The sequence below is a fragment of the Halichoerus grypus genome, chromosome 2 (assembly GCF_964656455.1).
Source record: "Halichoerus grypus chromosome 2, mHalGry1.hap1.1, whole genome shotgun sequence".
In the NCBI taxonomy this organism is placed as follows: domain Eukaryota; kingdom Metazoa; phylum Chordata; class Mammalia; order Carnivora; family Phocidae; genus Halichoerus; species Halichoerus grypus.
Window position 1 is genome coordinate 113,793,747 of NC_135713.1, and position 21,666 is coordinate 113,815,412.

Below are 21,666 nucleotides of genomic sequence, written 5' to 3' on the forward strand. Positions count from 1 at the left end.
TAAGAGGCGACTCTAATTCATGTTAACTCTAGTTCAGCAGACACCCTCAAGTATCCATCAACTCTTTAAGTGTATAACGAAAAGACATTTAACAGTTGCCACTTAGATGTAGAATGTACCCATAAAACGTAAACATGTCTTTGAATGTTGTCTATCTACAATATACACACTCTCATACATATATATACACTCTCATACATATATATTGGCACTAACAGGAAGGTTATTAACACCAGTATCCAATCATGGTCCCATCAGTTGGGTAAGATTGTAGGTGTTTCTTTTTCCTTTCCATTCATCTGTACTTTTCTTTTTCTACTCTAAATTTGCAGCATTTGCCCAAGAAAAAGTAAATTAATAAGCACAATGAAATGCATTTTGAAAACTTTAGATAAAACCTCAGCATGTATGAGGCATAAAGACAAAATGCTGATGAAGCAACAGCCACATCCATAATAAAGGCAAAACTAACTATTTAAATGTCCACATAGTCGGTAACTGTTTCTAAGATATAAGACTATGTTTTTAAAGTACTGTGTTACGGGGTGGGGGGAAGGATGGTATTTTATTCCTTACATTTTAAAAATTATGCTGCTAAGGGATATACATTTCTTAAATAATTATTTTCCTTTTACCTGTTTTCTCTCTTTAGGATTGAGAAGTAAGTACCGAGGATCAAAAACTATCTTGTGCAACTCCTTCTCCCATGTTGAAAAAGCAGACACCTTTAAAATAAAAATGTATTGCCTCATAATTAAGTTGGCTCTAAAAACATAAAGGTCATATAATTTTCCTTGAAATCTACAGGACATCTGCTTAAAAAGGAGACATAATAAAAACCATACTGAAGTTTCCATCACTAATAAATGACAAGCAGTGGGAGGCTAGCAACAGCAAATTTCCACACTAATTGGCTCTGAACATTTCTATATTATATAGAAATAACACACACTTAATTAGTCATTAAAATAACCACTACTGTGTGACATTTTAAAAATCAGTACATCAAAAAAAGCCTTGAAGATTTGCATTTTGATTTCCCAGGCTTTCTCCAATCTTGTGAACAATGTTGTGATTTTAAATTGAACAAATATACTTATTCAAATGAATATGTGAATATGTGAACCAAAAGGCTGAAAACCCCTCTCAATTAAGCTTTATTAATAATATCATAAAGTACCAGTTCTCCTTTAACCAAAACCATTCTGGGAAGTATTAAAGAATTATATATGCCTTACCTATCCCACGTAGTCCGCCATTCTGTAATGTTAATACTCTGTTAATACTCATCTTATATTACTCACCAAAATGTAATGACCCAATAAATGTTAAATGTTATTTGTATTTAAAAGGATAGTAAAATGGCATTTAGTTAAACATGATAGGATGGGCCAAGAAAAAGGCTGTTTGAGAGAGTACAGTAATTTGATAGGCTTCCCGTATCCCCCCCCACAACATGAGCACTAACCTTAGACTTGACCTTTTAGCAAGACATATTTATATTACTTATACAAAACAGAAATATCTCCCCCAAAGATTGTTTTCTGACCCCTCTCTCTAGCAGCATGTCCTTGAACTGCTTCATTCTGGCCTCCAGAGGGACAATGGCCCTTTCTCGGGCAGCTTTAATTTCAGCTTCCATCGCAGCTTCTTTCTCTGAATCAATGTCTTTATTATCGTCTCTCCTATAGAAAAAATAAAATATAAGGCATCAACTGACAAAATATTAATAAGGAATCTTACTAAAATCTTTACATCAATGGAATATTCAAGACTCACTACTGAGCAGCATATTTTTGGCAAAAAAAATTATATTGAGGGTTTCAAATGAACTCTAAGGGATAAGCAACTTCCATTATAATAATAATAATAAAGTTACAATGAGCTTCTAATGATGTTATAATGGCTATATTGTTGTGCTGTCTCTCCCCCTGATACACAGAATAAACTACCTTACTTTCAAAAACAAAAACAAAAAACTAACATTGCAGTAAAACTCTTTATGTGTTAGAAACAAACAGCACAAAATGTAATTTTTAGTTCTTGAAATGATATAGTATTTTCCAAAATGTTTTACATTATAGATGCATAAAAGATTTCTTAATCTAATAAAAATTGGATAAGTCTTAGTAATCTCAAATATTCATAATGAAAATATCTGCAAACTTGGCCATTTGGATATGTGAGATATATACCTTACCTACCTGCCATCTTTTTTACTCACTTTCTGGGTGGTAAGTTGAGATTTAAGTTGAAGGACAGGTCCCAGAGAGCAACATAGGCCCAGGAGTAGTTAGATGGAATTACAACTGTTCACCAATGACTAAACTACTTCTTTTTCCTCAAAAAATGCACCTCAGGGCTAAGGACAACGTTGCTGTTGCTCTCACTCAAGTGAGATTGTAAACATGAAATCGAGTCACCTCTCAAACATCTGCACTATGAAGAAGGCCCGTTCATGTGAATAATCCAAAACAGTAAGTAACTCAATAATATTCGGGTGTGTTTGAGCAGATCTTCCTTCTTAAATATGATCTGCTAAGTATAAAAGTAAAATTGGTTCATATTCCCTACACAAACTTAAGGGAATCAGGAAAACAAAACATCATCAATTTCAAAAGCATGCTATATAGGGAAGTGAAGGTAGCCCAGCAGATTTAAATGGAACTAAGGCTAACCCACAAATACATGTTAAGTGAGAGGTAATTAGCAACTTAGAGAATGCATCAAAAGAAATAGAAGACATAGTCCGTGACCTGCAGGAACTTAGCGAGATAGTCTGTGACCTAAGATATGCACAAAACAAACAGGTAAAAGTAATTTGCCAAACAATATACCCTCTTATAATAATTTATTTAAGAACTATTTAAATAAAGAATTAAAAGACATCCAAGAAATATAACTAATGAAAACAAATAACCTTTATAGAATTACACTAAATGGAAATGTCACAATACAAACTATCACTATCTATCTCAATAAAAGAAATAAAGAAAAACTAAGCCAGGAAAAATAGGCTTTTAACTTTGTACCTAAATAGAGAAGCTCGGGCAATCCACATAAAGGACTTCTTTGACATTCTCCTGATAAAAGCAGTTAAAAACCTTACAGAGTTGTCTATAAGAACAAACAATTAAAAACAACCTAAAAGTTTAACATTGTAGGAACATCCAAAATTATGGTTATATAAACAGAATGAATACAGTCATTTATAACTATTAAGAAAACAAATGTCTTATTCTACATTTTATTTAAGGACTCAAAATCAGTTGATTACAACTAATATTTACATATTTGGTCAAGAACTAAAAAGTCAACTGCAAAAATGAAAACAGCTATGTTACTTCGGTTGATTATGAGTGACTCTCTTTAATATCTTAATTTAACATTGTTGTTAACGATTTTTTAAAAACAACCACCCTTCCGAGGGGCTGTCTTACTGATTTCTTTGCCATAATTTGGCTGCATTCAATCTGTCCTTTTTAGATAAGGACTACGGTTCATCCAGTTCCTAATAATGTCGTCAAACTTTCCTTTTTGCTGCTAAATAATGGTCCCATTCCTCCCCCACCCACACACAAATACCGTCTACCCAAGCCTTTCATCCCCCATAATTAGAAACATTCATATTTTACCCAATTACAGAGCACTGGCCAACCTAATGCTCCTGCTTATGGCAATCTCTTTCTCCCAAAGCATTTTCTAAGCTCACAGGTTCCCTCTTCACCAGGTAGTAATGACACAGACTCAAGGACTGGCTAAGTGACAAGTACATAAAAAGAGAGAGAAGTCTGTGTGTCTATATTTACGAAATTTCTGGAATGGTGTCTGTTGGGGTCTATATTAAGGAGGAAATTCATTTTTTTATAAAATTCAGGCTTAATGAATGTCTGAAAATAATTTATCATCTAATTCCTAAAATGTCACTTGGCTTTATAATACTTTTTTAAGTAATCAAGTATTGAAGTAATCAAGTATTCTGCACATCTAGCAACAGAAGGGACACCATTTCTACATTCTAAAGAAAAGCTTTCTAATATTAGGCCTTAGGAAATCAAGACTTCTGTCTCCTAAAATACACATTACCTGTCCCGACCACAAACTGACTGGGACCTAATAACTTTTAAAATAGTATTATAATCTACCGGAATTACATGAACTATAAGTATTACTTACTTCCGTTTTTTGGCTTTAACAGGTTCATCTTCATTAAGTTCTTCCATTAATTCTTGTTCTTCTTTAACTGTAAGATCAAATTTAATTAAACCTTGTCAGAATAAAATTCAGCAAGCAACAATTTAAACATTTAAGTCTGAATCCTTCTAGCAACTACCAGAACACTTGCTTTAATAGTATTAAAAAGTAGCTACACGGGCACCTGGGTGGCTCAGTCAGTAGTTAAGCATCTGCCTTTGGCTCAGGTCATGATCCCAGGGTCCTGGGAATGAGCCCTGCATTGGGCTCCCTGCTCAGTGGGGTGCCTGCTTCTCCCTCTCCTCCCCATTCATGCTCTCTCTCCCTCTCTCCCAAATAAATAAGTAAAATCTTAAAAAAAAAAAAAGGTAACTACAATCTATAGTTTACTCACTTGCACTCATAGAGAATTGCCATTTTTGGATGGACAGCATTGTGGGGGTCGGGTGTCCTGGCAAAAATATATCAAATATTATTATGAATAGTTACATGCACATATTACACAATATTTTCTTTTTAAAAAGGTACTGTTTATATAAAATACCCATCCCATAATACTCTCTCCTTTATAAAATATTAAACAATTCTAAACTTCCTAAATTAATCTTCCCTTTAAATTTCCAATTCACTTTGAAATGTTTATTCATGAGACATGTATTTATCAAAAACTGAATTGAATATTTGAAAACAGTCATAAAAACAAAAGCAAATCTCATACCTCCTTGGCATAATTCAATACTAGGATTATAAAGTATCATCAATATCACAGCTATAAAACAGATACTGCTGAAGGGAAAAAATGGTGCCTAGTGACTTTACCACTAGGCAGGCAAAGTTTCACTGATTTGCAAATGACTTACAAGCAAAAAATGTAGCGAGGCGCCTGGGTGGCTCAGTTGGTTAAGCGACTGCCTTCGGCTCAGGTCATGATCCTGGAGACCCTGGATCGAGTCCCGCATCAGGGTCCCTGCTCGGCAGGGAGTCTGCTTCTCCCTCTGACCCTCCCCCCTCTCATGTACTCACTCTCTCTCATTCTCTCTCTCTCAAATAAATAAATAAAATCTTTAAAAAATAAAAAAAAATAAAAAAATAAAAAAATAAAAAAATGTAGCACCACATATATATAACCCATAAAGACTGCTCAATTATTAGGACATATATTTGGATTGATTTCATTGGAAGTATTAGGTGATTCATTTATGCTGCTACAGCACACGGGGGGGGTTCTATAAAAACACAATCATGTCAATATGAGGGCAAATTACCAATAAAAAATATGCAATAAAAATTATGTAAAAATATGTGTCCATTATATCTACTGAAATGCTGTCTGAACACAAGGTACCTTAAAAGATAATTTTTTTTTTTTTTAAAGATTTTATTTATTCACTCGAGACACAAGGATAGAGAGAGAGAGAGAGAGAGAGAGAGAGAGAGAGAGCACGAGCAGGGGGAGAGGCAGAGAAAGAAGCAGGCTCCCCGCTGAGCCAGGAGCCGGACGTGGGGCTCGATCCCAGGACCCTGGGATCACGACCCGAGCCGAAGGCAGATGCTTAACCATCTGAGCCACCCAGGCGCCCCAAAAGATAATCTCTTAATAAAGTTTGTCTATTGTCAGGAATAAGGCTTTTATTCCCTAAATTTCATCTACTTGAAAAGAGTACGCTTTTGGGGCGACGGGGTGGCACAGTCAGTTAAGCGTCCAACTCTTGATTTCAGCTCAGGTCATGACTTGGGGTCATGAGACTGAGCCCTGTGTTGGGCTCTGCACTCAATGGGGAATCTGCTTGGGATTCTCTTTCTCCTTCTCTCTCTGCCCCTCCCACCGCCACCCCCCACCACCACTGCATACACACTCTCTCTGTCTCTAATATAAATAAATCTTTAAAAGAGTAAGCTTTTATAACTTTACAAAATTTTGTATTTTGTAAAAACTTAGTAAACAATATTTTTAAAATACTCTGTATAGTTCTGATTATTCAAAAAATATATTACTAGTTATAAAAAGTGCTGAGAGACTCACTGAGGAGTGTTTTAATATTTTAAGTAAGCACAGAGCAAATGTTAAGCAGAACCAACATAACCTGGACTAACTAAAAATCTTGACAAGGACAGTAAGTTAAAAAAAATATACATGTAAATATTTTACAAAGAAATAATTGCCCAAACTTTCTAATTTTTAGTATCTCTACTACTGAACTCAAACTAGCATAACAGTCTATTTCCCATTTCTCAATTTCTTATATTCCTTGAAAACAGCAAGTCTTCTTCCTAAGTGGCCTCAAATTTTCTGTAAAAATATTAAAATAATAATAAAATTAGAGGATAAATTCCTAATTTAAAACTTACTTAGTTTCTTCACTTCTTCCATTCCTTTTTTATGAGGAGGCTCCTGAATAATTTTGTCAACATCTGCCCTTCCAATCAGATCATCAGGTCGGTCCCACATAGAAAGACGGGTGGTAGGATTATAAAAGAAGACCCGCTCATCACCAGTCCAAACAACACACCTACGAATTGATTCAAATATCAGTTTCTTCTGTTATGGAACATATTTGATAGGTAAGTCTTTTACTGACATCCTGCCTAAAGGAGAGGTGGAGGGGTGGTGAGGACACCTTCGTATTTAATAATAGTTACAGAGCCAAATACAATTTCTGGAGGAGAGAGCTGAGTGGCTAAGATTAGAACAGCAGTTCAATATTTTAATGGAGAAAAACCAAGAAAAGCAAAGTAATTCATAATCAGTGGTTAGAGTGCTCAAGAACTTGGTGTAGCTGGCTCAGTCTGAGAGTGTTATATTTTAACCTATCACAAAGGATGAATTCAATGGCAACAAATAAGAATGCTATTTAGCAGTTCTAAAACTAAAGAAAAGATCACAGCACAATACCTATTATGTAATACTTCTTAGTATTTCTTACCAAATCAGAATTTTACTTACTCAAATGCAACCTGCTATGAAGTCTTTAATATCTTACTATATCTGGTATAAAAAATAAGAAATATTGATTGCACTATGACACCAGAGCCCACTAGAGCTCATTGTTCCTGTTCATTACAAGAAATTCAGACAAAATAGAAAAAACGAGAATGTAAGGACTGTATACAGTTTTTTAAAAATAAATATAAGTATGGAAGAGAGTTAATATTTACAGCAGCAATTGCGAGGGTGTAAATTTCCCATTTTTCCTCCCTTACACCTCTGCCCTAAAGGCCACCAGTCACCCGGTACATGATGGTGGCAGCACAGGCAGTGAAAACTCCCGATAGAAACCAGGTACTTATGGCAAGATAATGACAAGTTCAACAACAGCTGCCAAGCCAAGCTGATCTAGATGTTGAAAATATCAGATAAAACCTCTATTGTTGAGAAAATCGAAGACTTTAAGGCAGCAATTATAACTAGAGTTCATGAGACGAAGAAAAAAAAATTTGAAATGAAAACATAGTTCTCATTAGAGAAACAGAAGCTGCAAAAAAACAAAACCAAACTCTTTAGATGAAAAACACACAACTGAAGCAAAGGAAAAAAAAAAAAAAGGAGACAAGCCAAGAAACAACTCTTAACTACAGAGAGCAAACTGATGGTTACCAGAGGGGAGGTGGGTAGGGGGATCGGGATTAAGGAGTACATTTGTCACAAGCACCGGGTAATGTATGGACGTGCTGAATCACTATATTGTACACCTGAAACAGTATCATACATTAAAATAAAATTAAGGGGCGCCTGGGTGGCTCAGTCGTTAAGTGTCTGCCTTCGGCTCAGGTCATGATCCCAGGGTCCTAGGATCGAGCCCCGCTTCAGGCTTCCTGCTCAGCGGGAAGCCTGCTTCTCCCTCCCCCACTGCCCCTGCTTGTGTTCCTTCTCTCGCTGTGTCTCTCTCTGTCAAATAAATAAATAAAACCTTTAAAAAAATTAAAAATTAAATTAAAAAATTAAAAAGAGAAGAAGAAAAATACACAACTGAAATTAAATTTCTTTAGATTGGCTCAAGAACAGAACGGAGATGACAGGGAATTATCAGTGAACTAAAAGTACATCAGTAATTATCCCACCTGAAGAATAAAGAGAGGAAAAAAAGAATCAAGAGGCTTTCAGGAAACCTAAGGGACTATATCAAAACGCCTTACATAAATGTCACTTACGTAGATGTTTAACTTTACTTAAAAAAAAAAAAACCTAACCTAAATTTTCTACGCCGGTTTCTAAATATGTCACACCACAAACGGGGGAACAAGTCCAATGACGTTGGATTTCTTACCAGAAACCATAGAGGCAAGAACAAAGTAAAACAACATTCTTAAAGTTCTGGGGCGTGGGGGGATAAGGGGGGGGAATGGGAATGAAAATGGCTAATGAAAATGTTCTAAAACTGAATATGGTAATGCCTGCACAACTCTGTGAATCATCTCAATATACTTGTCATATTTTTAAAAAGCAGCTAGACAAAAAAGTATATATGATTCTTGACATAACATTCTAGAAAATACAAAGTAATCTAAAATAACAGAAAGCAGAAGGATCCTTAGGGATGGGATTAGAAGGAGGGATGCATAACAAAGGGACACAAGAAAACTTTCAGGGTTACCGGAAATGTTTATTTTGATTGTGGAAATGAAGTTCAAATATTTCTGCTCATCATTCTTCAATTTTACTTAAGTAACACAAAAAAATGAGAAAACGGGGGCTCCTGTCTGGCTCAGTCGGAAAAGCATGCAACTCTTGATCTCGGGGATCTAAGTTTGAGGCCTAGGCTGGGTGTAGATATTACTTAAAAATAAAATCTTTTTTTAAAAGTGAGAAAATGTATAATGTACTACTAAATCAAAATCTTTTATGGAAATGGGACTAGATGCGGTTTTTTTGTCATGGAATCCAACAAAAAACCAAGGCTCAGTGATCGTCGGGAAAACAAAACACTTCTACTTTGGACCTCTCTTTACAATTAATTTTAAGCGCAGGTGTGGGGGCCCCTGGGTGGCAAAGTCAGTTAAGTGTCCTGACTCTTAGTTTCAGCTCAGGTCGTGATCTCAGGGTGGCGAGATCGAGCCCCACGTCCCGCTCAGTGCTCAGCACGGAGTGTGCTGGGGAATCTCTCTCCCTCTCCCATTGCCCCTGTTGCTCATGCTCATGCACTCTCTCTCTCACTCTCAAATAAATACATCTTTATAAACATAAATAAATAAAAGCAGGTGTGGGGTAAACATATGTTATATACTATGTTCCATCAGAATAATCCTGAGAGGGGTACATGGCTGGCTCAGTTGGGAGAGCATGTGACTCTTGATCTTGGCGTTGTGAGTTAAAGCCTCACATTGGGTGTAGAGATTAAAAATAAAATCTTAAAAAAAAAAATTAAAAAAAGAACAATCCTGAGATACTTAAGTCATCTTGACAGATGTTTAACTTTACTGGGGGGGGAAAAAAAAATGACCCTAAATTTTCTATGCCAGTTTCTAAAACACTATTTAATTATTAACAACAGTAACTACTTTAGGAAAGAGATGCTATTTTACTAATTCATGCGGGCTTCAAAACACCAAAGTGTGCTAATATACTCCATCAGTCCTAACGATAAATGTGGAGTGAGAAGCTGTCAGGACATTTCAGAACTAACAGAAAAATTATGAACAAAGAATTCTTGTACCAAAAAACTGCCCTGTGCTGGGGCACCTGGGTGGCTCAGTCCGTTGAGTATCTGACTCTTGATTTCAGTTCAGGTCATGATTTCACACGTCATGGGATCGAGCCCTACATCGAGCCCTCAGCAGAGCCTGCTTGTCCCATTCCCTCTCTGCTCACTCTCTCTCACTAATAAATAAATAAAATCTTAAAAAAAAAAAAAAAAAACTGCCCTGTGCTAATATGCATGTATGCATGAGAAAATGTTTAGGGATGAAGTGTACTAATATGTGCAACTTTTAACCTATCAAAAAAATTATTGGCAGATGCACTGAGAGATGGTAAATAAATAACGCAAATAGAATAAAATGTTAATTGTAGAAGCTAGGTCAGTATATGGTGCTCACTGTTCTAGAAAACGTTCTTTCAACATTTCTATAGGTTTCAACTTTTTCATAATAAAATACTGGAGCAAAAAGCTCTGGAAACAACAACAAAAACCTACAGAAACACGAGAGCTAATTAACTAGTGGTCCTGTGCCATTCTCAGTATATGCAAAAGTGAGTAAAACTTGAAAGATCAATTTTCCTAAGTTAAAAGCCAATACAGAGTATACACAAGGAAAGCACGGCAAATACAGGCAGCCCTCACTGTGCACTCTGCAGGACACTGTAAAAGTAACTGCAAGCTAAAGCTCTAGGATGCAATCTCAGTAAGCAATGGAAAAACCACAATTAGTCCATAACCTTTATTTTTTTTTAAAGATTTACTTTATTTATTTGTCAAAGAGAGAGAGAGCACAAGCAGGGGGAGCAGCAGGGAGCCTGATGCGGGACTCGATCCCAGGGCCCCAGGATCATGACCTGAGCCGAAGGCAGACGTTTAACCGACTGAGCCACCAGGTGTCCCAGTCCATAACCTTTAAAACTTTTCTCAAAACATTAAAAACTCTCTTAGACAAGAAACTGAAGTTTACTGATCCTAAGGAATAAAAAATGCTTCTAATTTTGATCTCTCTTTATTTTAAAGAGTCAAACTAATGCTGTAAAATACCAGGAAAAAAAAATCCCAATATTGGTAAGGAAAATATGAAACTTCATGTTTTACACTCAGCTTCTTAACTCTAAAGAAACAGTTACTTCAAGAACAACATTTAAAGCTATGAGGAGATAGAAACACTAATAAAAATCTGATTATCCAAATGAAGTGGCATAGCCTGCTTATTAGCTAAGAAATTTGTTGTGCCTCCTTTCTCTTTTTTTTTCTAAGTAATCTCTACACCCAACACGGGGCTGAAACTTATAACCCCGAGATCTAGACTGACATGCTCCACCGAATGTACCAGCCAGCCACCCCGAGTAATTTGTTTTGCTTAAAGTTAGCATTTACCCATTTTACGAGAAATAGAAAAAAATTAAGGAATTAAAGTTCTACTGACAACACATTTTTCTCTGACAGAACCTGGAAAATAATTTACACAAGCAGTTATCTTACATGTATATTCACATGGACTATAAAAGCACCAGGAACATATAGTTGCACTGGGGGGTGAGGGACAGTCCCTAAGAAATACCTAGAACCTAGAAGCTATAAATAAAAGATCAATAAATTTGATCTCATTGAAATACAAAATTTATGTGCGACAAGACATCAAAACAATAATCAACAGGTAGGGAGAAAGTATAATGTATGTAAAAAATCAAAGCGGTTAATAGCATGCATAAAAAGGTCTCTTCTGGGGCACCTGGGTGGCTCAGTAGGTTAAGCACCTAAATTCAGCTCAAATCATGATCTCAGGGTCGTGGGATCGAGCCCTGCATCTGGCTCCACACTCAAGAGGGAGTCTACTTATCCCTCTCCCTACCCCCTCCCCGAGCTATCTCCCTCTCAAATAAATAAAATCTTAAAAAAAAAAAAAAAAAACTCTCTCCTATCATTAAGAAAAAGACAAGTCCATAAAAAAGATGAGGGAAACTGTGAAGGAAGCAATCCACAGCCAATGAACATGAAATAAACTGAATTACACCAGCATTCTGAAAACACGTAATGGGAATCTTTTTCTCAAAAGGTTACCAAGGATTTAAATAGAATATGCCACACTGGTAAGAGGGAGAGAAAACTGGTACTGAGGCTACTGCTGGGAATATTAACTGGCACAGTCCAGCCTGCCCCACCCCGCCCCGCGCCAAAACCTTTCTGAGGTCAACCTAGCATTATCTACGGAAATATTAAATAACAGTATCACTTGATTCAATTTCACCTCTAGGAATTAATCCAACAGAAATACTTGCATGTGTTCACAAAGAAATATGTACAAGGATGTTCCAAACAGCAACAGCAACTTTTGTTAATGTGGGGGGGATGGGAGGACAACCTCATCATCCACTTATAGAAAAACTCTGCATTTACAGAAAACTATGCTATCACATAGATTTATATTTACAAAAATAGCAAAATTTGAGACATATTTAGTAAAAACCACTGACGAATACAGTTTTTGAGACACTTTAAGATGCATGCACACCACACATACAACTCATACAACTCTGTACACGTGTACACAAAACAACAAAGGGTCCAGAAGGCATATGTAACCAAACTTTCATTAATGAGGCTTGGGGAAAGTGGAATTCTTTAATTTTTTCCTCCATATAATTCTTTCATATTGTATGTTTCTATGGATTCACATATTCTTTTCTAATAATATCAGATTAATGAGAAAATAAATGAAAGCAGGACACAAAAACCATAGATATAAAATATACAGAAAGAGAGGTTTAGAGGGTGATAAATATAAGAGACTTGACATGCAGGGGCACCTGGGTGGCTCAGTGGTTAAGTGTCTGCCTTCGGCTCAGGTCATGATCCCGGGGTCCTGGGATCGAGCCCGGCATCGGGCTCCCTGCTCAGCGGGAAGCCTGCTTCTCCCTCTCCCTCTGCTCCTCCCCCCTGCTTGTGCTCTCTCTCTCTCTCTCTGATGAATAAATAAAAAATATTAAAAAAAAAAAAAAGAAAAAAAGAGACTTGACATGCAAATAACAAATGTCCCAGAAAAGGAAAAACAAACAGATAAAGAGAAGCAATAATTAAACAAATTCCAAAAGAAATTCCACTAATCTGGGGACAGACTCAAACCTGAAAACTGATGAGGGTCCACAAAGCTTCAGACTGGTGGGGTTTGGAGGTAATTACCAGCTTTTCATGTACAAAACTCAAACTCAGAAACCACAACCTAGGAACATATTCTTTAAATAGACTGTTTCCATAACTTTGATTTTGGATCCAGGTAAATATTTTGCTTACTTATTTTTTAAAATGAGGCTATGTATCAAGTTGGTGGAATGAAATATACAGAATACAATTATTCCAAATGCCTTTAAAACATAATATTTGACTACAAATCCCTGGAGTGACATACCCTGAAAATAAAAAAAAAAAAAACGGGGGGGGGAGGATAATAAAGGTTAAAAAGTATCTTCAGTATCACACTGTTAGTGACAGTGCTGGTACTATAATTCTGTGACTTGTGTGTGAGAAAAGCAAATGAGTAATTATGTTGCTATCACTCAGCAAAAGATTTTGAGCAGGAAAGGGGATGCTGAATTAAAATAGATAATGAGGTTCAGTAAAAACCTTGTAAATCTGAACTGCAAGTAATATGAACACATGATGTATCTTTAAATGTGTGCATCTTCAATCTGTGTCTACCAAAGAGGTCTAAAAATAATGACTTAATTCAGTAATAACAACTATCCCTAGATCCTATAAATGCCACGTCCCACAAAAAGCAAAATGGCCAAATCTAGGTCTGAGACAGGAAATACATGAGAAAGCCAGGAACATCTTTGTCAGAGTAGAAAACAAGAAAGGTATCAAAGACAGGGTTGCAACAAAAAACCCCAGTCAACCTTAAGAGGCTTCACCCAGGCCAAGATGAAACAACTGAACTTCAGTAATGATAATAACAGATGGAAGCAAAGAAAATGTATTTAAATCTATGAATTTGTATTACTCAAACCAACTCATTCTTGTGAAAACCTCAGCACTACTGACATTTTGGGCCAAATAATTAATTCTTGTAGGGAGCTCCCCTGTACCTGGTAGGATATTTAGGAGCATCCCTGCCCTCTAACAACTAGAGGCTACACGCTATTAATCCCTTCCAAGTTATGACAACCAAAAATGTCTCCAGACACTGCCAAACATCCACTTCTGAACTAGTCTTGCCAAAAAGATCACATGTGAATCTGATCAGGTCTCTACATATACTTGCTAGTTTGCAAGAAATTCAGGAACAGGAGACTGAAACAATACCAAGGGGATGCAACAATAACATTCAGACTGAGTCTCCATGTAACATATTTATTTTTTAAATAACAAAAACAGAAAGGAAAAAGCAATGAAAACACAATGAAGGGAAACCAATAGATCACAAGATGTAAGGAAGAACTCCCTGCAATATGTGGACTGTATACGGATTACATGGGCTGGAGCAGGAATAGGAGAGAGCACTGACACAGGGAGAAGAAGAAAAGGGAAAACCAAACCAAAGAAGAAAAGAAATAAATTAAGTAAATGAAGACTTAATAAAAAAATAAACTTAAATAGAGACTTTATACAGTTCTATAAATATAATCATGTATGTGGGCATATGTACAAAATTAACTTTTAAAATTTCAGTAAAAAGGAAATTCAGGATCTCACAGCAGTTCAAGTCTATAATTATGTACAATAAACATTAATGGACAGTACCATGAAAGGAGAAAGACAATGTAGCAATTGAGTTTTAAGAAATACAAACCAAAATATTCACTCATTAGATAAAAACACCTACTTAGCATGTATTTTTTTAAAGCACCTTTTCTTTCTAATATGATAAACCATGTAACAATCAAATATGGCAATAAATAAGCAAACAAGAATGAAATTAAGTAACTCACTAACTGAGCCAAGTACATACCATGGAGTACCAGGAATAGGGGTAGTAGCTACTGGCTTTGCCTTCTGGGCAGCCTTTTCTTCTTCAGTCATCTCCTCCTCTTTGGGCTCCTATGGGAAATGATGTTACTCCCATTTCATTAGTATCATAACACTATACCTGAATCTTACACAAATACAAGTAAAACTGTGAACACCTCAAAGTGCAACCAACATAAGGTCTGTTACTAGCATAGTGAGGACACTGAGTAGGAATTGCTAAGAAAGTTCTAAATCCTTGCTCCCTAGACAGAGCTGAATTCTACAACAGCCGACCCCAGCAACAGCAGATGGTCCTATCTTACAGACTCACTAACCATCTGCTTAGGAGCAGAAATGGAGAACTTAGGATAGAAAATCAGATGAGACCTCTTCATTTAAGGTTATTTCTTTCTCCTGCTAACTTCCTTACTAATAAAACATGACTACCATTAGTCCCTCACTGAATAAAGAAAGCTTCCAAAAAGCAGAGCTCTTTTAGTGCTCTATAGAGATCATTCCATGCCAGGAGAAGACAGATAAAACATCCCCCAAATATAAAATTGTACTTATAATTTTTACCATGTGCCAGTCTATAATCAGGAGGTTGGGATTGGATGCCCTGGTCCAAGGCCCTTTCTTTCTAGGGGCCTTGGTTTACTGTAAGAAGTAATTTAATGAAACTTTCACAGGAAAAACTGAATTACAAACTTCAAAGAACCCCAAAATTTCAGAAATCAGACTAAGGACAATTATCTAAAACTGTATCAGATGGGTTTTCAATTACAAGTAAATTGTACCCAGCAATTAATGCTGGCTCCCAGGTTAACAGGTCATGGCCCTTTACCTCCTTTATCTCCTTTATTGGCTCTTCTTTAGGGTCCTCCTCCTCCGTCTCCATTGGAAGAGGTTCTTCAGAAGGTTCTTTAATTGGCTCTTTAATCTTCTCCTCTAATTTTTCTATTACAAAGTTAAGACAATGTCACTCAATGGTCTTTGGTGTAATTTTCCAAGAACGTTCAAATACTAAGCAATTAAGACATTCCGTAACTAGAAGTTACTAACCACAAAGATAAAATGTTCTTCTTTGTATCATCAATTTCAATATAACATACTGGTCAACTTCAAATACCCTGCTATACCATCAGAAAACTGTCACTAGAAAAGAAATCACTGACTGCAGAGGGACATAGTCTTTCAAGTCACTCACGTATCCTTTGTAGCAATGATTCATTTTGCTCAAAGGGACAAGATACTACGATACTTAGAAACAGGAACTTGTGATACAGAAAATTATGAGTTTTCTTCATCCAAGACTCCAAGGGCCTACATTTCTTTCTTTAGAACAGATGCAATACAGACATCTCTTCCTGAGAGTACTATCAATCTCAGTAATTACACAGGAGAATAATTATGCAATTCCTAACACAAAAATATATGTGTACAGATGTGTAATTTAATTTCTCCAGATGGAAAAATCATGGACAAATATGTAAGTGGAACTGGCTTTTTAAATACATACGTATTTATCAATTTGATACAAATAATCCAACAACTATAGAATTAGTAAATCCTTCAAATGTGTTAAAAAAGGAATTAACTCAGAATTTCAAATAGCATTCTATTTATTGTATCATAGCTTTTACTACGTCTCAACAAGTCATTAAAACTATACCTTTTTCCTTTAGCTCTTGGGGTTTTTCCCAGGTTGATTCTAACGTTCTATTATTATAGTAATACGTCTTTCCATCCGCTGTTTTATACTCAGTCCACTCAGAAACTGCCGTCGCTCCAGCTAAGGTAGCAGGGGAAGCTGCAATAGCAACCTGGGGGTGTATCATAGGTACGATAGGAGGGGCCATGCCTGGCAACACACCTAAAAGAAGAATAATACAAAGTTAGGTCCAAGTATCAAATTGTATAGCAAAATGAAACTTTAAAATATGAGCTACATCTTTCTATTAAATATTAATAAAAGAATGAGCCAGTTGGAACAAAAACAACTTATTTAAATGTGATTTAATTAATTAACCCTATTTCCCTGGTTTAGTTCTAAGATCTAAATTCAATTAGATTCAGATATTCAACCCAAGAAGTACCTTAAGAACAGTCAAAAATTTGGATTGAAGTTATGATGAAGTCCTAACAATAATTATAAAAATCATGACACATTCTGTACATGTGATGAGAAATATATCTTTATAAAGAATTTCTCAAATTCTAATGAAATCAAGACAACAAACATATTTCCTGAGCATATTTCCTGAGGCAAATTACTTTCTAGTTCTAAGGTACCTAAAAGGGTATGAATAAAATTCTCAGTTTTAAAGTAAATGACTGAGTTTATTATCAAATCCACGTTAATATACTAAGTGATTAAGTTAGATGTCCCTGTTAACTCTGTCAGTTTAGTCTTTTCCTTAAAAAAAAAAAAGGCAGTTTCTTCTGTTTTTTAAAAGATAAGCCAAAATTAGTATTTTTTTTACAAGACAGCTACACAAGCTGACATTATACAAAAATAATTAAGGATATACGAATCCAAATTGAAAAAAAAAAAAAAACCCTCATATCCTATTCCAGAATTTAAGTTTCAGGTAGCTATCTTCAGTAGGTTTCAAATGTAAATTTATACTATATACACAAATATTCACACACATATACTCACTAGCATGCAAGCATAATCACATCACTTTACACATGGAAATGATTTTTTTATATTTAACTTAAAAACACACATCAAAAATAAAATTAAATGTTATGAATATGAGAATGAAGTTGTTTACACTTATTACAAAAATTAAGATATAAAGTGATCTGACCTTATTTGCTTTTGTGAACCAAAGAAGCTAATACTACAGGCAATTGGGAAAATTAAGTGTTGGCCAAATATGACAACTGCATTTATACTGCTCATTAAAAAGAAAAATATAAAAAAATCCACTCACTTGGGCAAAAATAAATAAATAAAAGGATAAACAACAACATTCACTACCATGCCAACTTACAGACAAAACAAACTAAGATGGTTTTAAAAATTACCGGTCTTGGTGGTAGCGACTGTCTTTACATACGGGCAGCTGACTATTTGCATCATTGCTACACCTGTAAAATGGATAAGCAAGCATACGTTGGAAAGCTGCCATGGTATGTCGGCTACCACTGGGATTCAGGGAAGTAATTTACCACTACAATTTAGAATGCTATTTCCAATGAAAAAGACCAGGAATGGAGTAGAATTTCTTTTTGTTTGACATTTTGTGGGAAGTGGTGCCAAATCCAATGATAACTAATTCTAAATTATAGCATCAATTACCTTTTTATCAAACCAGCTCTGATAATATTTGAAGGAGTCTTGAGAGTTTAAATTCAATGAAGGAAGCCCCTTCATTACAAATATATAACAAGTTCTCATGTGGGACATTTTCCCACAGGACATCAAACCCATGCTGCTGTTGCTTAGATACCAGTGAAAGGCGGATGCAGCATGACACTGACAAGACGCTTTCTCTGTGCTGCTGCTAAGTGGGAACTACATGCAGAAGCTGAGGCATGGAGCATAACCATGCAGAAGGAGAAAAAGAATAAAATAGGACAAAGAGGGGTACGAGAGAAAGGAAGAAAGTAAGGTATGAGATGGACTCAAAATTCCAACGCAAATAATATTTTAAATAAAAGGGCAGAGATGAAAAGAAGGGTAGCATTCAACTAATGACAAAATATCCATGTTTAGGACCTGCTCTATGGAATGTCACAGGCCTGAAACAGTGTGGAAGCAGGCTAACATGTGAAGAAAAATACAGCCCCTTTAGTAGCACTAATGACTACATGGGCTGATTGTTCAGAAACCTCTATTATTTAAGCCAACTAAAGAAGCAGCACTTGTATCAAAGAATGGAAATTACGTACAGTTCTTAGAAGAATGAAGACTCATCATGATGCATTACAATGGTGATAAAAAGGGAATGAAAGGAAAAGCTGGAAAACTAAGACTGATTAATTGAAGAAATCCAAAATTAAGTGTGAATTAGAAAAAAATTTTTAAAGGAAAAGGCTGAAGGCTGAACGCAGGAAGAAAAGGAGTTGGGGGACTTAGTTTTAATTTCTATTTGTTTGGCTGAAAAAACTAAACCTAGTTTAGTACCAATGAAAATTTAAAATAATATACTATTTTCCCCACTAAAGTATAGGAAAAGAAATTTCTCTTAGAGTTAAAAACTGAAATTAAACCCCTGGGTTTGTAATGTACCTAAGTTCACGCACACACACACAAAAATACTGCCAATTTTTGAAAAATGCCTTTAATTTCTTATTTACTATTTTAAGTAAAGAATATTAGAGCTAAACTTTCTATTACCTCTGAAACTAAAACAAAAGCACTGGATCATAAAAGCATGCTGAGTTAAGTCATATGTATGGTTCTGTTTTCCCTAATGTTAAAAGAAAGCAATGGAAAAATTCATTTGGTTAAAGAAGTTACACCACATATTAGGTTTAAATTAGTATAAATACTGCCATCTGCAGGACCACTGAACCTAGTAAGTCAGCCCTGGAAATTCAATTCTTAGAATACATGAACTTTTTTTCCCTCAAACAATGTTCTCCAAAACCACCCGCCAAAAGGTAATTTTAACTATTCAACTGAAACAGAAGAAAATCAAATCTATTCATATTTAGGCCTAAGTGCCATTGTTAAGGATCAACTGGGCCAACACAGAACTCCTATATTTGACTGACAACAAAGAGACCATACTGAAAGGTCATGTGTGTTTCTTCTCAAGCTAAAAAGATAAACTTAAGGTTTTCTTTGAGGGTAACTACATACATAAGACTCACAAAACTGCCACACATCCAAATTTTTAAACCTCTATTTAAAGGGAGCATCTGGGACGTCTGGGTGCCTCAGCTGGTTAAGCATCCAACTCCCAATTTTGGCTCAGGTCATGATCTCTGAGTCGTGAGATCGAGCCCCATGTCGGGCTCCATACTCAGCAGGGAGTCTGCTTGAGGATTCTCTATCTCCCTCTCCCTCTGCTCGTGCTGGCTCTTGCTCTAATAAACAAATTTAAAAAATAAAATTTAAAAAAATCCAAAGGGAGCATCTATTCAATCTTCCTGTAACTTTATTCTCAAGTTATGTTCTACTAGGAAATTAGAAAATTCCATTTAGCATTCTGAATAGTTCTGATGTCAATAAGTTTCTTAAAATTCCAAGTAAGATTTTATAGTCTTAGACTTAATTCTTCCACTCTTTTCCTTCATCTTATTTGATTATCCTTTCCTTAATCATCCTCATTAGAGCCATACACTGCTATTACAGAGAGAACTTAAAGCTCCAGGATAAACCACATCCAAATCTTTCCTGTTTACCTCACTGCCAAACTGATAAAAAGAAACAAAAAGAGCTGTGTATAAAAGATTTGGGGAAGAGAAAAACAAGTTGTCTTTTCCTTTTTTTCCTCCCACTAAAGCACCTTGGAGAACTGAGTTAAAAGGGAAAATGAGAAAATGAATTCATAATATCAAAGATGCCTTACCATATAAACAAATATTATTATTATTTTCTATAAAACATTAACTCTTTAAGGAATCTTGGCATCTTGGACAAAATTTTACAGATTATCCAACTCAAGCTCTCTTCCGAATGACCTACAAAATGACATTAGTGACTGTCATTTATTAAATGCCTTTTACTACTAAACTTCCTAAGTACCACCTCACTTGATCAAATGGTCACCACCATCTGTTTTAAAACTTAAAGATGGGGTGAGGGTCAGAGAAGACCATATCAAAACAGACCTATAAGTAAAGGGATTTTATTGTGATAAAATTCAACAGTCTATAGAAATGAATTTTGCTACTCTGTACCTTTCACCCACTGGTCTCTATTAAGAACCTCCAAAGCAAAACAAAAGTCCATTTACAAAACCTCTCAAATACTTCGGTAACATCACCATGCTATGCCTCAATCTTCTCTCTACAGAATTCACAACCCCAGCTCCTTCAGATGATTCAGAATCCAGTATATGGTCTGAATACTGTCCTTGATCCCAAAGCAGAGCAAGACTGTGAGAGCTTATGACCAGTGTCAACCTACTCTCCATGTATCACCTGGTTTTCTACCAAAAGTATATCCAGAGGCAATTATCCAGCAGCTTGGCTTAAAATTTAATTTAGAAAAAGGATAATCCCTAGTACGAGGAAACATTTTTGGTTTTCTGCTTACTTTTAAATGATCTGAGTTTCTTAAACATCACATATTGGGTATTTAATTATCTAACACTACATCAACAATATGCGAAAGGTTTTCCTTAGGGGAAAAAACCTCCCTAATTCTTAAAATTTTTGGTTTCTTTCTTGCTAAGGTGCAATACCTAAGTGGCTGCTTCTTTTCCAAGCAGTCACAAGGAAAAAGACAATTAGAACAATAGCGATATTTAAAATATGTACAGATCTAAGAAACAGCTGTACTACAACCCTATTCTTACATAAAAACTAGTACAATAAAACAGCAATAATAGATAGCATGAGGAATATGAAACTGGGAGACGAGAGGCCTACATTCTATCCATCTTTGCTACACACTAGCCCTGTGAACTTGAGCTAAGGTATAAAAGCTTCAAACTGTAATACTAGGAGAACAGACCATGGATTAAGGGTTAAATGTGTTTGCCAAAAGCATTCAAATTAGGATGCCCAACACTATCACTGTTTAATCCCTACAGGAAAAATTCTACGCCACAATCTCACTATACCTATTTAAATACTTAAATGATGCAAATTATACTTCACTTCACTTCATGTTACAAGGAAAAGTTCTGGTTTTGCTTTAGATGAATTTCTTACAGTTAAGTGATTCACATTTTCTTCCCAGTATAGCACAGTTATTAAA

The 21,666-nt window shown here is 35.6% G+C and overlaps 1 protein-coding gene across 5 annotated transcripts in view; it reads right to left on the bottom strand.

The window, feature by feature from the left end:
- Positions 1–21,666, bottom strand: part of TCERG1 (transcription elongation regulator 1) — a 60,703-nt gene that overhangs the window by 23,507 nt on the left and 15,530 nt on the right. For 2 of the 5 annotated variants that reach the window (XR_013445815.1, XM_036070011.2), the window contains exons 6-15: positions 17,817–17,879; positions 16,453–16,653; positions 15,625–15,737; positions 14,782–14,870; positions 6,544–6,704; positions 4,589–4,645; positions 4,177–4,243; positions 3,033–3,083; positions 1,550–1,685; positions 636–725 (exon numbers count right to left, since the gene is read on the bottom strand). Coding sequence is in view for 4 of the 5 variants with exons in the window: in XM_036070011.2 (XP_035925904.2) it covers positions 636–725; positions 1,550–1,685; positions 3,033–3,083; positions 4,177–4,243; positions 4,589–4,645; positions 6,544–6,704; positions 14,782–14,870; positions 15,625–15,737; positions 16,453–16,653; positions 17,817–17,879 (1,028 nt within the window). In the remaining variant the exon portion in view is untranslated. The remainder of the gene's footprint in view (positions 1–635; positions 726–1,549; positions 1,686–3,032; positions 3,084–4,176; positions 4,244–4,588; positions 4,646–6,543; positions 6,705–14,781; positions 14,871–15,624; positions 15,738–16,452; positions 16,654–17,816; positions 17,880–21,666) is intronic. The other 3 variants (XM_078067338.1, XM_078067337.1, XM_078067339.1) reach the window with 3 other exon arrangements.